The 20,899-nt window shown below is 44.7% G+C and overlaps 4 protein-coding genes across 4 annotated transcripts; 3 read left to right on the top strand and 1 right to left on the bottom strand.

Annotated features, from left to right (window-relative positions):
- Positions 1-72: 72 nt before the first annotated feature.
- Positions 73-4,773, top strand: LOC112902329 (meiotic recombination protein DMC1 homolog). Its single transcript, XM_025971353.1, has 14 exons — positions 73-246; positions 353-474; positions 1,489-1,580; positions 1,742-1,813; positions 1,910-1,948; positions 2,153-2,210; positions 2,306-2,348; positions 3,037-3,085; positions 3,215-3,276; positions 3,378-3,444; positions 3,543-3,635; positions 3,721-3,789; positions 3,894-3,972; positions 4,061-4,773. The coding sequence occupies exons 2-14, from the start codon at positions 375-377 to the stop codon at positions 4,267-4,269; spliced, it is 1,032 nt and encodes a 343-aa protein (XP_025827138.1). The 5' UTR covers positions 73-246; positions 353-374; the 3' UTR covers positions 4,270-4,773.
- A 658-nt stretch (positions 4,774-5,431) lies between these two features.
- LOC112902792 (suppressor of mec-8 and unc-52 protein homolog 2-like) lies at positions 5,432-11,605 on the top strand. The gene is made up of 12 exons (XM_025971970.1): positions 5,432-5,723; positions 5,829-5,902; positions 6,697-6,834; positions 6,986-7,035; positions 7,493-7,607; positions 8,311-8,359; positions 8,463-8,552; positions 9,208-9,276; positions 9,357-9,480; positions 9,771-10,117; positions 10,338-10,724; positions 11,141-11,605. The coding sequence occupies exons 2-12, from the start codon at positions 5,856-5,858 to the stop codon at positions 11,414-11,416; spliced, it is 1,692 nt and encodes a 563-aa protein (XP_025827755.1). The 5' UTR covers positions 5,432-5,723; positions 5,829-5,855; the 3' UTR covers positions 11,417-11,605.
- Positions 11,606-15,399: 3,794 nt separating this feature from the next.
- LOC112902886 (structure-specific endonuclease subunit slx1-like) lies at positions 15,400-17,033 on the top strand. The gene is made up of 3 exons (XM_025972077.1): positions 15,400-15,665; positions 16,306-16,412; positions 16,642-17,033. The coding sequence occupies exons 1-3, from the start codon at positions 15,460-15,462 to the stop codon at positions 16,803-16,805; spliced, it is 477 nt and encodes a 158-aa protein (XP_025827862.1). The 5' UTR covers positions 15,400-15,459; the 3' UTR covers positions 16,806-17,033.
- An 816-nt stretch (positions 17,034-17,849) lies between these two features.
- Positions 17,850-20,825, bottom strand: LOC112902927 (protein TRAUCO-like). The gene is made up of 2 exons (XM_025972123.1): positions 19,641-20,825; positions 17,850-18,614 (listed from the first exon to the last, which is right to left on the bottom strand). The coding sequence occupies exons 1-2, from the start codon at positions 20,617-20,619 to the stop codon at positions 18,340-18,342; spliced, it is 1,254 nt and encodes a 417-aa protein (XP_025827908.1). The 5' UTR covers positions 20,620-20,825; the 3' UTR covers positions 17,850-18,339.
- Positions 20,826-20,899: the final 74 nt, after the last annotated feature.

The raw sequence follows: 20,899 nt of genomic DNA, 5'->3' as shown, positions 1-20,899 counted from the left end.
CCCATGATGAAGGCTACGTTGATCTTTCTGGGCTGAGCTTGGCATCCTCCATTTTCAAATCCCAGCCCGATGGAAAAGACGAGCACAACCCTTTCAAGAAGGGCGAGAAGGTCCGAATAGCCTTCAAGTGAAGTACCCACCCCACGCGGCCACGCACCGCGGCGGCACTGCGGCGCACGACACGAGATAACCACTTCTCTCTCCATGTCCTCTCCTCCCACGCCGCTCCGCCACCTCCTGCCGCCGGTACGCGCCGCCGCTCCTCGCCTCCTCCCCCTTCTCACCGCCGCTCGTGTGTGTCGCACCCGCGGCGCTTGCTTAACCTCTCCCCCGGTTACCGATCGCACTGCAGGCGCGCGGATTCGTTCGCAGCGATGGCGCCGTCCAGGCACGCTGAGGAGGGCGGGCAGCTCCAGCTCATGGAGGCCGACAGGGTCGACGAGGAGGAGGAGTGCTTCGAGTCCATCGACAAGCGTAAGCCGTGCCCTCTCTCCCTCTCGTCTCACCTCCCGCATTCCTTGCTCTCCTGCGCGTTTTCCACACTACCACCCTGGTCGGTGCTCCAGTCTCCGGTTACGAGGGATCGCGTTCGTGAGCATACGGCGCTTTGCCTTTTTGGTTTTGGTTTGGGGAATTTCCGTCCGAATTGGTGCTGTTTATAATTAGAAGTGAAGTTGATGCAACTTGAGCTTGGTCTCGGCTTTTGTTTGGTTTTTGTTCCGTGCGCGTGGTTGGGTTTTTGCGCTCCTTCCGATTCCCCCAAAATTTCGAGTGCTTTGGGAATCAACAAGTGTCGCATCGTGGCCTAGATTCGTGGGATTTAGTATTCCTCACGCTTGATCCTCGTTCCGCGGGTAGTTCGTTCTGACTTTTGATCAGTGTGTGCTAGTGCTAACGCTGTTCCTGCACACGCAGATTGATCTGAATTCAGCCTTGACCTGAGTTTATGAGTTTATTCTATCATGATGTTCAGCCAAATCCACTATGAAGGCAGTTCTGAGTTCGAGATGAAGAAGTGGATGGTGTCACTAGCTGTTGTTTTAGCCTAGGATGTCTTCTGTCATGTTGCATCTGTGAACTCCTTTTTGTTTCTGTGAGCTGACGAGACAATGTACCTCGGGAATCATGGAAGTAATTCATTCTGTGTAGGCCATGTAACTTGAATCAGTTGTAGATGGTGCTAGGCTCTCCGCTCTCTCCCCTCCTTTCTTCTTTCTACTTGTATCTCAAACTTCTGGAATGTCCGCATGAATGGAATGGGGTTCAGCCTCGTCTTGAAAAAAAAAAATCCATATGAAGCTGATTTCAGATTTGGTGCACATCGGGCACTCGGGGTTTAAACTTGAGTTCATAATTGGTTTCAGTTTCACGGTGAATATGATTCATGTTGTGTGATGTTCTCTGTTGCATCGTCCAGCATTTATTAATATTGAGTTCTCAACACAATTCCTGCAGTAAATCTAATCTGTGGTGTATCTGTTGGCACAGTGATCTCTCAAGGGATAAACGCAGGAGATGTCCAGAAGCTGCAGGATGCGGGAATTTACACATGCAATGGCCTAATGATGCATACCAAGAAGGTTCTGAACCGTGCATCCCAAATCTCCGTTGCAACTGTCTGAAATTTTTGTTGCACGGCGTGCTTAAATTGATTTCTTGTGTGTGGCACCTGCTTGCTTTTGTTTGTTCAATATTCTAAACATAGGACTAATATGGTTCAATTTAACGAATCATCTTGCAGTCTCTTACAGGAATCAAAGGTTTATCTGAAGCTAAAGTTGATAAGATCTGCGAGGCAGCTGAAAAACTTCTGGTCTGATAATTTAAATTGATTTTGCCTAAACCTTCCATGCAATCAGTTTTGCATGCTATGGTATCCTGAAATTGCCTTCTTGCTTGTTCGTCACAGAGCCAGGGCTTCATGACAGGAAGTGATCTCCTTCTTAAGGTAAGAAAGATGGACTTAAGCTACTAATCATTGTACTGTTTTCCAGTTTGGTGCTGTCTGATGATCAATTCTTGTATCATGTAAACTAAACAAAGGTTGATTGTTGATTGCTTACTGAATCTGCTTTGGCTCTTTCAAATTTCAAATACTTCTCATACTTATTTCCTGTTAAGGCTATTTGATTTATTTTTACTTACTTTGAAGAGGAAGTCTGTTGTTTGGATTATAACTGGGAGCCAGGCACTTGACGAGCTGCTTGGCGGTAATATACTAATATGTCTCTTGTTCTTAAATCTGTTCTATGATTAGTCATGCCATTATATTAGTCTAACAAATGGACATGTTTTAAATTCGAAGGAGGGATTGAAACACTTTGCATCACAGAGGCATTCGGGGAGTTTCGGTACGTGGATGCTCTTGTTCCTGTTGTTTCTTTTCCTCTGAATGACTGCTTCAGGAGCCTGTATTTTGTATGGCTGGTATTTATGATTTGGGGCTACATTTCTAAATAAATGTAGTTGGGCCTACCTCAGCTATGAATTAGTATTTAGGCTGATGATAATATGATATAACCTTTCTAAGCCTCCTGTACCTCCCATTTCTGTTGTCTCATCTTGCTGAGGTATTGCTAGCAGTGCATCTTGAAATTTCTAAACATGCTTTCTGCTTTGTTAACATAGCCACATGAATACTATTTCCTAATATTTTCCTGATGCGAAGTGATTCTTTTACTAATTGATGGAATTGAGCGGAGACCTGAATCTCTTTTTTTTCTATTAAAGGCAGTAGTGTCTGAATTAATGTTTTGTAGTATTCTATTGCTGGGAGCAATTTGCCATTGTATACTACACAGTCATGCACATCTCCTGACCATGATAGTGTTGACCCTTGTTGCACTTTTACTAGTATCATGGTCGGCAAGAACTACCATGATACTAGCAAATGAAAGAAACCTTTTAACTATTTAATGAGAATAGTGAGAAACTGACCATGATACTGTTGACCCTTGTTGCACTTTTGCAACTCTTTGTATTTGTGAGTTCAGTTCTAGCTTTTCATTTTGAAATATATGTCATCTGCTTGTCCTGCCGGTCAGGGAAGGCTCAGTTGGCTCATACTCTCTGTGTCTCCACTCAGGTTCATCCCGATGTCAAATTCTGTTGATAGCACTTAGCACATAGGCCATCGAACTGTAGAAGCAATGGAATTTGAGGAGACACAGAAGCAACATAATAGTTTTCTTATTTCTGATTGATGAAAATGCAGCTTCCAATCCACATGCATGGGGGGAATGGGAAGGTCGCCTACATCGACACTGAGGGAACATTGTATCTTTGAAATTGCATGAGTAATTTGTCAAGCTGATTCTCTCAACATATTTATATTCATTCCTGTTTTCTCCAAACTGTTTCCTTAATGAAGTTTTCAGCCGACCTGAACGTATTGTGCCAATTGCTGAGAGATTTGGGATGGATGCCAACACTGTTCTTGACAATGTATGGATTACATGCATTAATATTTCTCGTTTCTGCTAACCCATTTCATGACTAATACACTAAGCTGTTTGTTTAATTTTACGTCTGTTTCTGGTTAGATCATATATGCTCGAGCATACACCTATGAGCACCAGTACAACTTGCTCCTGGGCCTTGCTGCCAAGATGGCTGAAGAACCTTTCAGGCTTATGGTAGGCATGACACTGTAAAATGTACTATTAATTTTTTATATATCTCAGTTATGATGATGTGGTACTTCTTTTGTCCTGGAAACAGATTGTGGATTCTGTGATTGCACTATTCCGTGTTGATTTCAGTGGCAGGGGTGAACTTGCAGAGCGTCAGGTATTATCGTCAATTAATTTAGATGACAGTAAGCAGCTTGTAAAAAAATGTTGAAGAGTGCCATTTTATCTGCTTGCTTATGGGTGCCTGCTATGAAATTGCAGCAAAAGTTAGCACAGATGCTGTCCCGCCTTACCAAGATTGCTGAGGAGTTAAATGTGGCAGTGTACATCACCAACCAAGGTGAGCCTTTCTATTTAGCCCTGTATCTATTCCAAGAGTCTATTGATAATGAATTCCAAATTATAACGTGTCTCCTTTTGTGTTCCAGTGATTGCTGATCCAGGTGGTGGCATGTTCATAACCGATCCAAAGAAACCAGCAGGCGGCCACGTGTTGGCGCACGCTGCCACCATCAGATTGATGCCGAGGAAAGGCAAAGGCGAGCAGCGTGTCTGCAAGATTTTTGATGCCCCTAACCTTCCTGAGGGAGAAGCTATATCCTTTTGCTTTAATGATATTTATGTTTACTGCTTGTAGTACTGATTGCCTTAATTTCACCGCTTGCTAAAATCTAGCTAAAGGCAAACTCATGTGATAGTGAACGTAACTTGCTAATCAAAAAAAAACTCGACCTGCGTGGGGTAAGACAGGCTCTGGGCATTTTGCTAAGAAGAAAATCTTATCACGCAGGTCGACGTAACCTGCTAACTGGTGACTGCAATGACTGAAAGCTTCAGATGATACAGATTAGCAATCTGATGTGTAGAAATTTTGTTTCCCCTGACCAACAGCACGTTTTCCAGGTTACATCAGGTGGGATAATGGACGCAAAAGACTGATTATCCGCTCAGAGAGTGCTTCCTGTCCTAAGATCGTTCCTTCTTCAGTGAAGTTTGCAACATATACGTCGGTACATCGAGAGAAGTTACAGTAGTGTTAATCTGTTTCATCTTTGACATAGAGAAAGTAGGCAAACTATGGTGCTTAGGCCTCCTACTGGGCATTTTTGCATGGAGTTGAGATCGAACCAATTGTGCTGAGAGACTGAGACTATATGTTTTCTTATAAAGTGAATATATTACAGTGTTCTTTGGTTCCAAAAACCAGGCAGAGGCCTTTTATTATGCAACAGGAGCATAGCATCCAACCTGAAAAATATGAATTGGATGGTAGATTTCTGGTAGTTGCTCATGCCCTCCATGTACATACTACTTGATACTTCATGATCTCGGACTTGTTTAGCGTTTAGGCTATAATAGAAAGCAAAGAGGATGCTTGTACACCTGACAGCAGACCATCCGCTCGTGTGGCTGCTGTGTTTTGATTCTCAAGTTTGCTGAACATGTATCGTGATTGCAACGTCGGTTATCGCGACGTGTGCAATCTGTTCCTGTGGGTCGCAGTGCATATGCATCCTAGGCGGCTAGGAGAAGCATCGACAATGTCAGATATGCCACTCTTCTGACGCTGACCGTCCGATCTTGATCCAGCACGCGCGTCGTCGTTGGATGATTTTACGCACACAATCCGATCCCCTCCGAGGCTCGGTTGCCTTGTACTCTCTCGTAGTACGATGTATTTTTCAAGTTTCAGTGGATGACGATGTAATTTTATTTTCTTCATGTCGTTTTGTACGAAGTTGTCCTTCTTTACCACCAATTATTTTACTTGGGATGAATAAGATACGAGACACGCTCCAGGTGTCTTCTAAAAAAAATATCAAAAACAGAAAGAAAAGAAATCGAGCCCCTCTCTGGGCTCCGGACCGCTGCCGCCGCCGCCGTCCGCCGGTCCTCCAGCAGTCCAGCCTCCTCCGTGTCTCCGAATAGCCACGCCGTATCCCCGACCTCCTCCTGCCTTTCCCACCGGATTTCTTCGCCCTTCCTCCGCCATCTCCCCTTGCCGCCGCGGGGCACTCCGACGCCGCCGCCTTCTGCCCCCGCCTCCGTCGTCTCTCTCCCCGCCAGCTGCTGCTGCAGCTCCTCGAGCAGGTACCACAAGGCCGAGTCGCCGGGTCGCAGCCCTGGCTCTGCGCGCTGGTTTTCTAGCCACAAGTCTTGGAGATTCTGATTCCCCCCTTGACCTTTGGTTTCTAGGGATATTTTACAATCTGAAGAGAGAAGATGTCGTCGAAGAAGAACTACTATAAGGAGAAGATGATGCGGCGGAAGTAAGCAGTCCACATATCCTTTATTTCTTACTTGTTCTCGCATTTCTTAGTGCCAAGTGATTTGAAGTTGAACAAATAGAATACAAGCTGTCTGTCTGAGAAATAAGGAGCATAGTTTGTTCTTGTTCACTAATAAGGAGCTGTTTATTGGCTTATGGAACTAATAACCTCTAATGCACACTTGAAAGGCGACAACTGATTTTTGCTCTTATTTCTAATACGTATACAGCGCAGAAAAAATATTTTAGTAAATCGCAAGCCCTGAGGATATAGTTGCCATCGCCTGTAACATGGTTGCAATAGTGTCTGGGACCATCATGAGCACTTGCACCTGTTTTTTTTTTCTCTCTCAGCTTATAAACGTATAGTCACCTAGTCGGGCTGCCACGCTACATGGATTTAGGCAGTGATTCTTCAATTACAGCACCCAATTTAGAAAAGCACAAATTGCTGCCATTATGTGCGTGTCTGTAAAACACTACCCATCTTTACGAGTTTCTATTTTGCATAAGCTCACAAGCGGTAGAGGAACCACGTTTAAATTGCTGAGGTGCTCGACCAAGGGAGCTCTGAAAATATGCAGGATCAAACAATCTCAGGGACAGTCTTGGACAGAATTCATAAATCATAAACACTTCCAGCTTTTTAGGATATGTTTTAGAATGTGTAATCATGTGAAAATAGAAAGTGATAAAGACAAGTTAGGTGCAAATTACGAATACCTCCATCATAAGACTCATGCTACCTATTGTAAGTGATTTGACAAACCTAAATATCTCTTGTTTCCCATCCAGAGAGGAGAAAAAAGAAGAACCAGAGACACCCAGGTATCGTGATCGTGCTAAGGAGCGTCGTGAAGATCAAAACCCAGACTATGAACCTACGGAGCTTGGTTCATTTCATGCTGTGGCACCTCCTGGGACGGATTTGAGGTAACAGATCACATGATTCATTTGTCTGGAAATATGGCTCTCCGGCTTTGGCACTTCCATTTGTGCTTAGTTTATAGAAGAATGGATTTGATTACTCATATTATGTTTTATTTTGTCTGGAATTTTAATTTCTGCAATGTTTGTGTTATAGGCTGGCTGATGCACACAAGATTTCAATTGAGAAAAGCAAATACCTCGGAGGTTGGTTATGTGATGCTATATATTTTTGAAGGAAATAATTCTTTTTTATGGGGAAAAGTACCTTCGACATGTCTATTTATTGCCTCTGTTTTCTGTTGCTTTTTATGCAAATGAATAAGCGAGCATACCTGTTCATGAGCTATCCATATCATGATTTCTGAGGCAATGAGAATTGTTTGACATAGTCTTCTATGTTTGGTAAATGCCCTGTCCACTGTTTCAGAACATCATTTTCTCAAATGAAATATAAACAGAGAAATTGCTTGATCCTTTGCCTAATCAATCAATCAATCATATGCAGTCCTCCAAATTGTTTTTATTTTAATTCAATGTAATTGAAAAGAAACTAAGAAAGGTATAGAAGGTGACGTTATAATATTGATGTGGATATAGTGACTCAGATGCTGTTCTCAACTACTCTTTGACTGACATTTCATTTCCATGCTATGCTTGTAAGGTGATTTGGAGCATACACATCTGGTCAAAGGCTTGGACTATGCTCTACTTCATAAAATACGGAGTGAAATTGAAAAGAAACCTGATGCAGAGGATGGGAAGGATGCAAAGTCAAGGTATTCCACCATAATGTATTTTGAGCTCATGTTATCATACCTTTCCCTACATGATTGTTACAGTAAGTAAGTGTTTTAAAATGCTATCAGATCCAGCTTTCATTTCAGATGCTGCAATATGCCATAATAGTGAATTAATGCCTGTCTGGAGAAAGCAAGCAAACGGTACAAAAAAAATGTACCATCATGACAGAATCATCTTGATCAACTTTATTGGAGCTACCTTTAATTTCTTGGAGTAACTTAAGAAAGATCCACTTTCCTCCCATTTGAATTTTGAAAGAGTCTGTGTTGATAAATTTCTTGTTCCTGTATGTTGAAGAAAAAGGGGATTATGCCTCCTATAATGTTTTGCATTTGTATCTCTTGTAGTATTTAATAATTTTACAGGCTTATCTTCCTGAAGCCATTGTCCGCACCGACTTGGGTGTGCTGACTTAGATTTATGTAAGGTCTTTATTTTGTACAACCGATAATGAAACACGCTTTAGAGTGTTTGTAAACATTGCCTCAGCCAAATATCAGTTCCTGTGCATCATTAGTGCAACTCAGGGGTATAACGAAATTATATGTGTTGTATAACCCTATTTTTATATCTCTCGATTTCAGACGCAACAATAAAAAAAAATACCCTCATGTCGTTACTATGGATGCACCTAGTGCTTTGGGAGCATAATACATATCTTTCATTTTTTCTGTACAGGGCAACAAAAGAAGATCAGGCAGTCTCCTTTCGAACTGCAACTGCAAAGGTAGATTTTTTTTTTGAGTTTGTCAGTGAATTATTTTATTTCTTCATATATTAGCTTACGTAATATAACATGAGTATTGATTGTCATTCTCTTATGATCGCAGTCCGTCTACCAGTGGATCATAAAGCCACAAAGCATAATAAAAGAGAACGAATTGTTTCTCCCTGGTCGGATGTCATTTATTTACAATATGGTAATGCCCTTAAAGTGATTCCCGTCTTTTTCAGTTCCATAAATGATTATGGTCATAAAACATTTCAGATTAATCATGTATTAAGAATTGGAAACCGTAGGCATTCCTATTTTCCTCCACAGAAACGACCAGATCCATACATTATTTTATTTTTCCATCACACATCAGTACTGACAGACATGTTGTCTGTGTATATTCTGCAAAGTTAAAATTAGTTTTTTCATATTGTTTTTTAAAAGATATTGACATTTCATGTTTTAGTTTTTTTCTGAGAAGTCAACATGTCTTTGTCAGTTTGTCATGATTGTTCTAGGAACTGAATAATCTTCTGATTTTGCTATGCTCCTTTATATTCATGTGTAGTGTTAATATGTTTTGTAACTCTGATGCCATGATTCATGCTTCATGCAAAATTGACTCTGATGCCATGATTGATTGTCGTTGCACAGCATCATGGCTTCATAATTGCAACACATCCCATTCTCTATTCACGTACCTTTAAAGCGATCCAGTAGAGGTGTCAGCATGGTCTATTCACATGAATTAGTCATTATATTTTTAGTTCTTTCCATTTGGTTTCCATTTTTTGTATCATATTTCTGTTTGAAGATTTCGTTTTGTGAGCATATTAATTATATTCTTTCAATCCAACTAGGAGGATGGGCTCACCAATGACATTCCAACAACTCTTCATAGGAGCAAAGCTGATTGCCCTGTTCCAGAGGTATTATGGCAATATGATGACCACGTAAATGTTGAATGTCCTGTGACTTTTCTTTCTCATTGATCTTCTTACTTCTGCAGGAGATGGTAACTGTCAGTGTGGATGGTTCTGTACTTGACAGGATTGCTAAAATTATGACATACCTTCGACTTGGATCTTCAGGGAAGGTCTTAAAGAAAAAGAAAAAAGAAAGAGACACAAAAGGTGTGTTACTGCAAAATGAAATTGAGTTCTATACTAGTGGATCTTATTGAAAAAACTGAGAACAGGAATTTTTTTTGGTAAATACATAAGAAAGTATGCTTATGTGCTTTGTCTGGAAGAACTAAGAGTATTTATATTTTAGTGATGTAGAAAAGTAAACCTGCTACTTTTGCCAGGACACTTAAGAGTTTTTGTACTTATGTTGTATCTCTAATATTCTTTGAGGAATTATCTTCAGGTGCTTGATGGGTTACATATTTTGTTAATTTTTTATGGTTTCTACAATGCAGGGAAGAGCAATTTGGCAATTGGTGATTATGATGAGGCAGTAAAACCTTCAAAAACTAATGGTTCTGCTCTGAAACAGCAATCAGAAAAGAATATGCCCCCGCCCCCGCCCCCGCCCCCTCGGGACAATGATTCCGATGGAAAGGAGAAACAATCTAGAGCTGATGACGATGACATTTTCGTCGGTGATGGAGTTGACTATTCAGTTCCTAACAAAGAAATGAGCCAGAGCCCTGTTTCTGAGGATATGGAGGAATCCCCACGTAACCATCAGAAGCAGTCCTATTTCATAGAACCCATGTATGGCCCAGTACCACCATCTGAACCTGCTCAAGCTTGGCAACAGCCGGTAAGCCTATGTTCTGTGACTTTGGTTCTGACAGATGCCTGTATAAATTGAACCATGCACGTTGAACATTAAGAACATTAAGAGGCTAACAATTTGTTTATTACTTATCCATATTCATGTCCTGCTATAAAAGGCAGCTTCTATAAACTGTTTCCAGTTTGCTCTATATTTTATTCAGCTTGGTCAACATTTAATGCGTAGTGTTTTTGTCTGGTGTCAGAATGGGTATGATGCTGTTCAAGCCCAAATGGTAGCAGCTGGATATCAAGGCGATTGGTCAGGCTATGCGTATGCAGAACAGCAGTTGGGTTATCCAGAACAGTACGTGCAACAAAGCACTCAGGAATATGATGTGTTAGCTGATCCTAGCATAGCCCAGGATCCTAGGTTCATGACCCAAGCAGACAAGGATCGGGGTCTAGGTTCTGTTTTCAAACGTGACGATCAAAGGCTTAATCAGCTGAGGGAAAAGGATGCACGGGAGAAAGATCCAAATTTTATTTCGGATAGCTACTCAGAGTGTTATCCTGGTTATCAGGAGTATCATAATGAGATTGCAGGGAGCGATGATGAAGATGATTTATCAAAGATGGATATGGGTGGACGGGTAAGTGAAATTATTTCTAAATCGTGCATGCACATAATGAGATTGCAGGTACTGATAACTGTTCATGTGGATTTGATATTATAGAAATTAACTATGTAGTGTTTTTGCTGTTCTCGTGTGATCTTACTTTCTGTTCACTGTTCATTCTGTTGTCGAACAAAATCCAAAACTGTTAAAAATCTGTTTTGTCTGTTTTATTTTCGGTCCTGAGCTCATGATAGTAATTATTCCGGTTGTTTAGCCATTACATGTTCTGGTGTTTACTGATACAGTAGTCATTGTGCAACTGTAGCTGTAGCTTTTGATTTAAACGCAAGTCCATGATCACATCTGTTGTGAAAACAATACAGAATTGTATATCCTTCGTATTCGTGGGCCATCTCTGTAGTGTGTTCTGATATACGATTCTTGAGCAGGCTAAGGGGCGTCTACACAGGTGGGACTTTGAGACGGAAGAGGAGTGGGCGAAATACAACGATCAGAAAGAAGCCATGCCGAAGGCCGCCTTCCAGTTTGGGGTGAAGATGCAGGACGGCAGGAAGACGAGGAAGCAGAACAAGGACCAGAAGCTCACTAATGATCTCCATAAGATCAACAAGATCCTTGCTAGGAAGAAGGGCGAGAAAGATGGAACTGATGATGGTGGCCATTACGATGATGATTTACCTAGCGCGAAGAAGCAGCGCGGCTGATGTAGCTCAATTTTCGTTCCTCGTTGCAGAAAGTGTAAACTAGAATGGACGGACCAACAGTTCCGTGTGCCATGTTTAGCTGGCAGCTGAGGTGTGCAGCCTTTGGTTAAAGGTGGCTGGTATGAAATATATGTTCTTGACTCTTGCTGAAACAATGGAAGAAATATATTTGTATGTGTTTAGGGAGGCGCTGCTGAATACAGTTTGTATGTGTTCATTCTGGGCTGCCCCCCTTGGAATGAGGTTAATTTTTTTACTGGTTGCTCAGCCGCAGCTCGCGCCAGGCACCTCGGCACCCTAGCTCGCCTTCCGCTTCGTCGGCTCGCCGCGGCCGCGGTCGTCGTCGACAGGGTACCCCGGCACCTCGGCCACGATGTCGTCCGAGTTGACGATGCGGAGCACCTTGCCGCCGCACTGCTCCAGCCTCCGTCGGAAAGCCGCGCGGCCCGCCGAACGACACGGTCGTCACCGTCGGAAATATGAAGCAAAAATACTTTCAACCTCCCTCAACTATCAACATAATTTAATTCACCCCCTCAAGTGAAAAATCAGATATTCAACACCACAACTATTGGAACCGTCCAATTTATCCTTCTTGGTGGTTTCGAAAGACGATTTTACCAACGTAGCGACAAATCAGCAATACTTCGTAGAGCCACGTCAGCCACAAAGGAGATAAATTAGACCGTATTGATAGTTTAAGGTGATCAACTAGACTTTATGAAAAAATAGTTAAAAAATAATTTTTTCTTAGAAAACATTTATAATTAAAAATCCTAAAATCTGGTTTAGTCTCCGAAAATTTATTTTAGCTCACAAATATATGAAACTAGTTTCGTTTTTTTAATCATGCTCTATTTATAGTGTCCAGTTAAAAATTATTAATATCCTATAGTCATATTTTAATTTTTTTGGCTAAAATTTGGTCTCATCTTATTTATTATCTTCTTCTCTATAGTTTGACGCTTAATTTAGGAACGAGCTAAACGAGTCAAGTTGAAGTTGACTTCCGTTAAAAATGCCTAATTCTAATTTGGAAATAAAAATAATTTTAATCAAAACATTTTTGGAAGATCTAATAACTCATAACCAGGAACCAGAAGATAGAGCATGGTTAACAAAGAAGTATGAAACTACTTTTTTATATTTTTTCTGTGATGAAACCAGATTTAAGAATTTTAATTGCATATGTAAAGTCTAATTGACCACCTTAAACTATCAACCCAGTCCAATTTACCTTCTTGTGGCTGATGTGGCGCTACGTAGGATTGCTGATATGGCGCCACGTTAGCAAAACCGCCTTTTGAAATCATCGAGGGAGGTAAATTGGATGATTTTAATAGTTGAAGGTATTGAATATCCAATTTTTCATTGAAAAGGGTAAATCAGATTGCGTTGATAGTGGAGGTTCAAAGCACCTTTTCCAAACAGGAATGCCCTCGTGGGCTCAACGTCCTGATTGCTGCTGTGGCTAGCCGAACATTCAGCCCTAGGATGAACTCGCCAGCAGCCCACGACCGTGTGTCCATCACGGCCCATTTAACCATGATGACGGCATCAACCCCCCAAATTCGTAATTTCGTCCATGGACTAGAAACTCTGGCGCGGCCGTTGCCGTGCCTTCCTCAGATGGCAAATATATTTGAGTAAATTAGTTTCTTAGATCTAACAAAAGTTTGATAGTTTTTTTTCCTTTTTTCCATTGAACTTGCTTATTTGGCCTAAAAACGAATTTCGTTTTGATTCTTGATCTTTCCGTTAGTTTGGCAAGCTAACAGTGTTAAAAGCAATACAAAATGACTCTATACTCCTGACGCCAAATAAAATACTACAGCAGCGTACAATAAGTCGTACAAGCATTTTAGGCTTTCTTACCTTATTTTTTTCCGTAGAAGTCTTTCTTACCTTGCTTTCTCTTGTTCATACATCATTATAGCAGCAGCAGAAATAGACGTTTTCCTTATAATGGCTATCTGCAGAAATAATTGGTGAGGCTCAAATTATTTTTGCACACAATTAGCAATTCATCTTGTGAAAGAACTCCAACATTAGAAAGTCTCAAAGTGCAATTATTTGGTTATTTTGGAGTCAGAAATATTTCAACATTGTGTAAATTCCAGAGCATCTGTTGTAGCAAATATATATAATTTGCAAGAAAGTCTAGCCAAAGACTGATGGAAAAATGGAATCATTTAGCTATTCCATCGAACAGGTGGTATGCATGAACATTAACACATAATGAAAGGAATAACAGAAATCGATTGAGTATATAGAATACGCGCAGTATGGAGCTCCAATCATGAGATGGCTTAGAACAGCTGATGGGCACCGTAGAGGTCAAGCCTGAAGCTATAGATGGCCAAATGGGTGGCCCAGCCCGACACTGCACGAACCCGATTTAGGCACGGCCCAGTTAGGCACGGTCCATGTAGGCACGCTAAGCTAACCGTGTCGTGTCGTGTCGTGTCGTGCCGGTTCATGGGCTGAGCAAGCGGCTCAGGCACGGCCCGAAGGTCGCTTGATCGTGCCGGGCCGGCCCGTCTAACCCATCGAGCACGGCAGCCCAACGGCCCATCGAGCACGGCCTCCATGGGGGCACCGGCCACCTGCCTCCGCCGCCCCCTCCCCGCCGGCTTTCACGTTGGCGCCGGCCTCCACCGCGGCACGCATGCCGCCGTCCCTGCTGCTCGCGCGGCGGCCGCCGGCCCTCGCCGCGCGCACACCGGTCGTCCCCACTGCTCGTCCGCCGGCCGCGGACCTCCACAGTTCGCGCGCCGGCCATCCATGCCGCGAGCGCGCCTCGGCCATCCCCCGCGAGCGCACCGGTCGCCGTCCTCCGCCGCGCGCCCCGGTCCTCCCCTGCCGCTCGCGCGCTGGCCATGCCCCGCCGCACGCACGCCTCGGCCATCCCCCGCCCGCTCGCGCGTCAGTGGCCGTCCCCCGCCGCTCGCTGGCCGCCAGCCTCCGCCGCTTCTCCTCCATCGGCAATGGACAGGAAGGGGAGGCAGGGAGAGACCGAGAGAGCGGAACATGGGAGAGATAAGGGAGAGAGGGAGGAAGAGGGTGGCGGATGGGCTCTTGCATGGGCCCAATCGAGTCAGGCTTTAGTCATGTCGTGTCCGGGCCGGCACTACGTGTCGAGGTTGCGGCCCAGACACGATACGATGCATCGGGTCGGACTGGCACGACACTATTTTTAGTGGGCCGTGTCGGATTAGGATCGTGTTTTTTCGTGCTGAGCCTAGTGCCGTCCAGTGAGCCCGGCCCATTTGACCATCTATACATGAACCCCCGTAACTACGGCCGCCGATGGGCACCTCAAGAACCTCTCGTCTCCTACGCACGCCGCGCCGTCGCGGTCGACTCCCTTGCAGTAGTTCGCCGTTATCATCCGCGCGGCTACCGCTGTTGGTGCCGCCGTGCAAGAATCGGAGAGATCGTAAGTCTGGGAGCTCGGGGATGGCAAAAAATGTGGCACCTCTGGCTCTCGTTCTCTCGCTCTGCTGCAAGAGCAAGCTCAAGCACTTCGTCACTGACGAGCGATGAGCTTCGGCAGTGCCCACCGCTGCATTTGCTGGTGCGCGGCGGAGGTGACGAGCACGTCCCTGGCGGAATCAACGACGGTGCCATGTGACAGCGGGAAGGACAGCGGGGAGGGGAGGAGCAGAGGAGCGGCGAAGAGGGCCAGGCTGCGCGTCGCCGGCAAGCCCTCTCCACGAGCTGCACACTCTGCTCTCCACACCAAGCCTTGAACACCCGGCGCAGCCGCCCGAACCGATTCCGGCTCGCCGGAGGAGAGCTACGGCGAGGAGCACTGGAGGAGAGGGGTATCGGCGGTGGCTACAGCCTTCGAAGGGGAGCAGCAGTGGGGATTGGGGAGTTCGATGTCTCGCGAAGCCGGAGCCGTGGCCCGTGGTCTTCCGAGATCCCAGCCATCCATGGATGATCCAACGATCGACGTTTGCAGGTAACGTGGCCCAATAAAATTGCACGGTTTGAGCCCAGGATTCGTGTGGGCTCCGACCCGCCGGCGAGGTGAGACGATGAGCCTCACGGCGGCCTTCCGAGCCGCCAAAATCCCCCGCACCCTCCCTACCGAATGCGGCGAGGCCTCCGCCGCCTCCGACGGAAAGAAACCGTCGGCGGGGCCCGAGAAGAGGAAGGAGCCGCCGCCGTGGTGCGTGTACCTGATAGCCTCCACACGGATCCCCCGCACCTACGTCGGCGTCACCACCGACTTCCCTCGCCGGTGATTCCTCGATCTGCCTACCCGCCCTGTTGCTTCTCTTTCCCGGTTCCTGAGCTTGTCTCCGATTGTTGCAGCCACTGCGTTTGCGTCCCATTTGGGGGAACCCGTCTGAACTCTGAAGTTCGCTTGTGATTGCAATGCAAACACAAGAAAGTGCTGCACAACGCTACTATCTGATGATGTTAGGATCGAAATTTTACTGCTTTGCATGATTTTACCACTGCTTAGTGACTTGTGGTGACTGCTGGGAGAAACAAAACTACAAAAGGAAGCTCTAGTTGGTGCTCAGTTTGCCAATTCCTTTGTTGACGATGCTAGGAAGACAGAACTGCATAAAGAAGACCAGGAGCTAGATCCAAGGTTCTATGCACAGTTGCGTCAGTTTGAGCATAAATGCATACTTGGCGCACTGTTAGTATTTTTCAGCAGGTCCTTTTTGTTATCACAGAACTCTTGCTCTGGCTTGTCAGTTACATACGCTTGAAAATGCAAATTTTTATCCACTTTTCTTGTATAGGTGTGTATTAACAGCTAGCAGTTTAAGGAACTAGTATAACACTGAAAATGAATGAAGATCTGTAGTAGTAGTCATACAAATCGAAGTTCTATTTATGTGTTAATGAAAGGAGTCCTTTTGCAGTTTGCGACAACATAATGGTGAGTTAAAAGGTGGTGCAAAAGCTGCCTCTGCTGGGAGGCCTTGGAATCTCGCATGCCTTGTTGAAGGCTTTGTCAACAGAAGTGAAGGTTAGTGGTAACTTACAGCTTTTGGTTCCCTCTTCATACATGAAAATGTTAATATCATCAATAAATTGGAATGCTTGAATCCATAAACGTTTCTTTATATAATCTACTGCTTATTGTACTTACTAGCATCTTAAATTTGTGCATAAAAAAAGGAGAAAGGTCATTTGCTAGTTGAGTTTAAACAAATACACAAGATGCGCTATTTATTACTCTATCATCCTTTTTGCAGCTTGTGAGTTTGAATATAAGTGGAAGAACATCTCCCGGAAAATGGCACGGAAAAGGACCGAGCCTAGCGTGGAGTCGGTGTTGCAACATCGACAGGCAGCACTGAACAGAGTGGAAACATGTGTGGATTGTAGCCACCTACAAATCAAATGGCACTCAAGTTGAGATTATTTATTTGCACTGTGCACCAGTATGATCAGCATGGCTATTGTATTTGTTCTCTTCATGAAGACGACAGAACAGGCTGGTCCAGCTTGTGATTGTATGTTTTTGTTTATTTGTACAAGCAATAATTTCAGAAGGATGGACTCTGTCTAATTGTAAATGGTACTTATGTACTATGTGATTACTTTGACCTTGAAAGTAGGGGCGAGAATGCCATTGCCCATTTCATGAGACGTTGTTGCAGAGTAGCAGGGATTTCCGCTGATCCCCTTGGAATAGAAAGAAAAATGAATCCAATGGTGGATTCTGGGTTGGATCCACCTCTGCCTCCAAAACACTGTATTTCCCTTTCTAGTGCCTCCAGTCAACTCCACACGAATGGAACTGGAATTCTCTTTATTAAGATGAAGGAGTATACTATTTCAACAACTATCAGTTTTTGCCAACAAAAATGTTGCAAAATCTTTGCTCCCGAAGCATTTTTTGCATGCTGGTTTTTCCCCTTTTGCCTTCTGATGTTGCTGTTTTTTCTTGATTGCCATTTGAACAAAAACGCAAAGCTGAATTTTACTGGATGCCACGTAAAACGTAGGCTAGACTTCAGAAACTCTTAGGCCCTGTTTGGATGCACAGTATTTTTGGAATTTTAGAAAAACACTGTGGTTTTCTAAAATACCTAGGTATTGGAAAGCTAGGTACGCTGATGTATTTTTCCTATGTAATTTCAATGTAATGTTCTTGTCCAGCACTGAGCACACGAAGCTAGTTCTGGTGCTGCGATACATTGCTGTGCCGCTTTCCTCTTAATAAAAATATACGTTCAGACATGTTCTCAAGGGGGAAACTTTCACAAGCCATAACACGATTTTTTTTATTGGTCCACAGGAACGTTTGCTGTCATTGTATTCTACAGGTATATTACTGGATGGGGCTATGCCTATGTTCCATCAGAATTGGCATACGAATAGCCGGTAATGATGTGTTCTGCTCCTGTATTTTGTTTATCAACAGTACGACGGATAGTAAATTAAATAAACATCTAAGTGATTCTGTCAATCACATATTCACATTGCATGCGTATCGAAACGAGACCAGACAGATTTTTACAGTTACAGAGAAATACTGGCAAAAGGCCATTTGGATTGCTGGGATGAAAAATGAAAATGAGGCAAATTTACAAGCAGATACGTTTCCTGGCCAACTTCCTGGGCAGTAAAACTCCCAGCATAAGGTTTCACCTGCCGCTCCACCAGAACAACACTGTCCACCTCCCTTCGCTGCTCTTCGTCCCTCTACTGCAGCATGCCACATGACAGATAACACCCTCTGGTTGCTCTTACATACCATCACCATTTCACTACCATCTGGCGGCAAACAATAACTTCACCCAGCCAAGGACAGGAAATTGAACCCATTTGGTGACAACATAATGTCAGACAGACTCCAGTGGCCAACCTCACCATGATCTAGCCATGGGCGCATATGGTGTTTACACAGGGGTATTCGACATAGCTAAAATAGCATGCTAACTACACTAGCTAGTTTTTTCAGCAATTCCATTTTCGGCAGCCCCCTCATTCTTCACCTCAAGTGCCTGATAAGGCACCTCGCTCATTGGTTGAGGGATGGGCAGACCGCCAAAATCTTGTGGGAAGAACTCGAAGTCTGGCCCAAAATTGAATTTGACTACACAGTTTGGCTCGTTAGGGAGCGTATACATTGATGCAGCTGGGTAATACCTCCCTCCAGGAATGTCCTTGAAGGCACTGCCTTGGCATACCCCATTCTTGAAGTAGCATATCTCACTCCCTGCATATGCAAGAACCACGGAATATTTATATTGTCTGAACTCCGAACAAACAAAATAACGGGCAAACATAGCTGTAAAAGAGCCATTGTTGGGGCACATCCTTTTCTATTCATGAGTGCAGAACAAAGTGTAATCTAATGGAACACAAAGAGGCGCACCAATTAATACTAAAACCTCTCAAGCATACCCATTTGGGATTTCTGACTAGACCATACAAAAATCAATATTAAAGATGCACCTTATTCATGTATGGAAGATACAACAATATACTTCAAGAAATATTAATTTGAAGATGCACATACTTATTCATGTATTGAAGCAGCTATAAGGTGCAAAGGTGCTACTACGACAGGACATTTAAAGTCCCAAAGGAAAAGATTATACTTCAAGATAAATTTTCAATCAGCATTCCAACACCAATAGAGTAAGGATTTATTTCTGCAATACACGTTAGTTTAGGCTTTGGAAATTATTAAAAGATGAATAAATGAAAATTACTATCTAGTGTGTGCAATGGAGATATGATGACTCCATATTTTAACTAGTATATATATATAATGTCTGAAGAGAGACCAGGAATTTGTGTTGGGAAAACAATAAGCCAATCTAAAACCAAATGACACGTATCTGCCAACACACTTGTGAAGCATGAGCAAAACATTCAATTGTTTAATTCAACATCAGTACACAATCTCTGCATATTATTTCTAAACCTAACTGTTTATTGTATAAATAACACAACTGTAAAAGAAAGTATTTATACATGATTATTTGTTTCATAAGACATTCTTTTCTTGAATTGTTATCTCGAAATCTCAATACTCCATTTTCAAAATTCTGCTTGTAGTCATCTACATCATCTCAAGAACTGAGGGAGAAAAAATTCACCTTAGATGTTTCATGAAACTATATCTTATTTGTACAATTAGTACTTCATAGCCATTTCACTGTTAAAACTGTATGTGTTTTTTAATTGACATAACAGCCTACAACTATATCCAGAATTTATTAGAACAGTCACTCACCAGGAACAGGAGCTGGTATCTTCTGCTCCTCTTTGGGGACTTGCACATGAAAGGGCATTCCCTTGTACTGAATCAGGTCAGGTTGCTTAGGCTCATACTGCTCCCCGTCAGGCAGAGAAATGTAGAACCCAAGGACATCTCCTTCCCCGTACCCTTCATCAGCATACTTGTCCCTCCATGCCTTATGCACCTTGGCGCCATCAATGTCGCGGTACCCAAACCCATAGGCGTCGTACCCAACCGGCGTCTGGAGGTCCGCCCTGTTGGTCACCCATCCGAGGCGCGTGTGGCCAGTGGCGCCGAGATGCACGACCATGACCTCAAAGTACCACGCCCCGGCCGCCACGCCGCGGGTGGCGTGCACCATGCGGTAGCCCTTGGTGCTGGCGGCGGTGAGGCGGTCGTCGGAGACCTCGATCCTCTCGGACTTGAAGAAGCGGGAGAGGAGCACGGGCTGGGCGGCCGCGTCGTCGTTGCGCTCGGCGGCGAGGCGGGTCGCGGGGACGAGCTGGCACAGCTCGTCCCCGCCGGCGCTGGGCCCGGGGTGGGCGCCGCTGGCGCCGCCACCGGGCCCGTGGCCGCCCGGCTGCCTGGCCTTCTTCTTGCCCTTGCGGGAGGTTGGCCGGGTCCAAACGCTGTTGCCGCCCTTCTTCTTCGACTTCTTGCTGGCCGCCGCCGGCGGCGCTAGGGTCATGTGCTTCCTGGAGGAGCCACCGGAGGGGTTGGTGATCCCGTCGTCCTCGCCGTCGCCGGGGGCGTCCGAGGCGGAGGCGGAGGCGAGGGCGCCGTCGGGTGTTGGCGCGAGGGCGGGGATGTCGGCGTCCGAGGCGTCGACGGGTGCGGCGTCGGAGAAGGGGGTGTCGGGGTCCAAGGAGGCCGGGGTGTCGGGGAGGCTTGGGGTTTGGGCCGCGGCGGAGGCTGGTGTATCGGCGGGCGGAGAGGAGGGTGGGGGCGGGGAGAGATCGGATGGAGGCTGCATTGCGGACGGCGGAGGGGACGCGAACGGCGGCGGCGGCAATCGAGCGCGGTGGGGTTAGGGATTCAGGGGCTGCATTGGAAGGAGGCTGTGATTTGATTTGGGGTTCTCCTGTCTCGCGGCTCGGTGGGTTTTTGGGCACGCGCGCTTCTCTGTTCCCATTCCCACGCATGGAAATTTCAACTCATCTCATCCAATTTTGGATGACGGTAAGAGAAGGTAGAATTATAGCGGTTAGTGTAGATCATGGGTGGCAGGAGAGCTACAAGGTTGAGAGCTACTG

This window comes from Panicum hallii, chromosome 8, assembly GCF_002211085.1.
Source record: "Panicum hallii strain FIL2 chromosome 8, PHallii_v3.1, whole genome shotgun sequence".
Taxonomy (NCBI): domain Eukaryota; kingdom Viridiplantae; phylum Streptophyta; class Magnoliopsida; order Poales; family Poaceae; genus Panicum; species Panicum hallii.
Note: the sequence above shows the minus strand (reverse complement) of the source record. Positions and strands in the feature narration are given on the sequence as shown.

Bases quoted from the DNA above. Each gene is read 5' to 3' on its own strand.
- LOC112902329 (XM_025971353.1), top strand. From the start codon at position 375: ATGGCGCCGTCCAGGCACGCTGAGGAGGGCGGGCAGCTCCAGCTCATG. The intron at 2,211-2,305 runs GTAATATACTAA...TTAAATTCGAAG, and splicing joins ACTTGACGAGCTGCTTGGCG to GAGGGATTGAAACACTTTGC. The intron at 3,973-4,060 runs GTGAGCCTTTCT...TTTGTGTTCCAG, and splicing joins AGTGTACATCACCAACCAAG to TGATTGCTGATCCAGGTGGT.
- LOC112902792 (XM_025971970.1), top strand. From the start codon at position 5,856: ATGTCGTCGAAGAAGAACTACTATAAGGAGAAGATGATGCGGCGGAA. The intron at 5,903-6,696 runs GTAAGCAGTCCA...TTTCCCATCCAG, and splicing joins GAGAAGATGATGCGGCGGAA to AGAGGAGAAAAAAGAAGAAC. The intron at 8,553-9,207 runs GTAATGCCCTTA...CAATCCAACTAG, and splicing joins TGTCATTTATTTACAATATG to GAGGATGGGCTCACCAATGA.
- LOC112902886 (XM_025972077.1), top strand. From the start codon at position 15,460: ATGAGCCTCACGGCGGCCTTCCGAGCCGCCAAAATCCCCCGCACCCTC. The intron at 15,666-16,305 runs GTGATTCCTCGA...GTCCTTTTGCAG, and splicing joins ACCACCGACTTCCCTCGCCG to TTTGCGACAACATAATGGTG. The intron at 16,413-16,641 runs GTTAGTGGTAAC...TCCTTTTTGCAG, and splicing joins CTTTGTCAACAGAAGTGAAG to CTTGTGAGTTTGAATATAAG.
- LOC112902927 (XM_025972123.1), bottom strand. From the start codon at position 20,619: ATGCAGCCTCCATCCGATCTCTCCCCGCCCCCACCCTCCTCTCCGCCC. The intron at 18,615-19,640 runs GTGAGTGACTGT...TTGCATATGCAG, and splicing joins GATACCAGCTCCTGTTCCTG to GGAGTGAGATATGCTACTTC.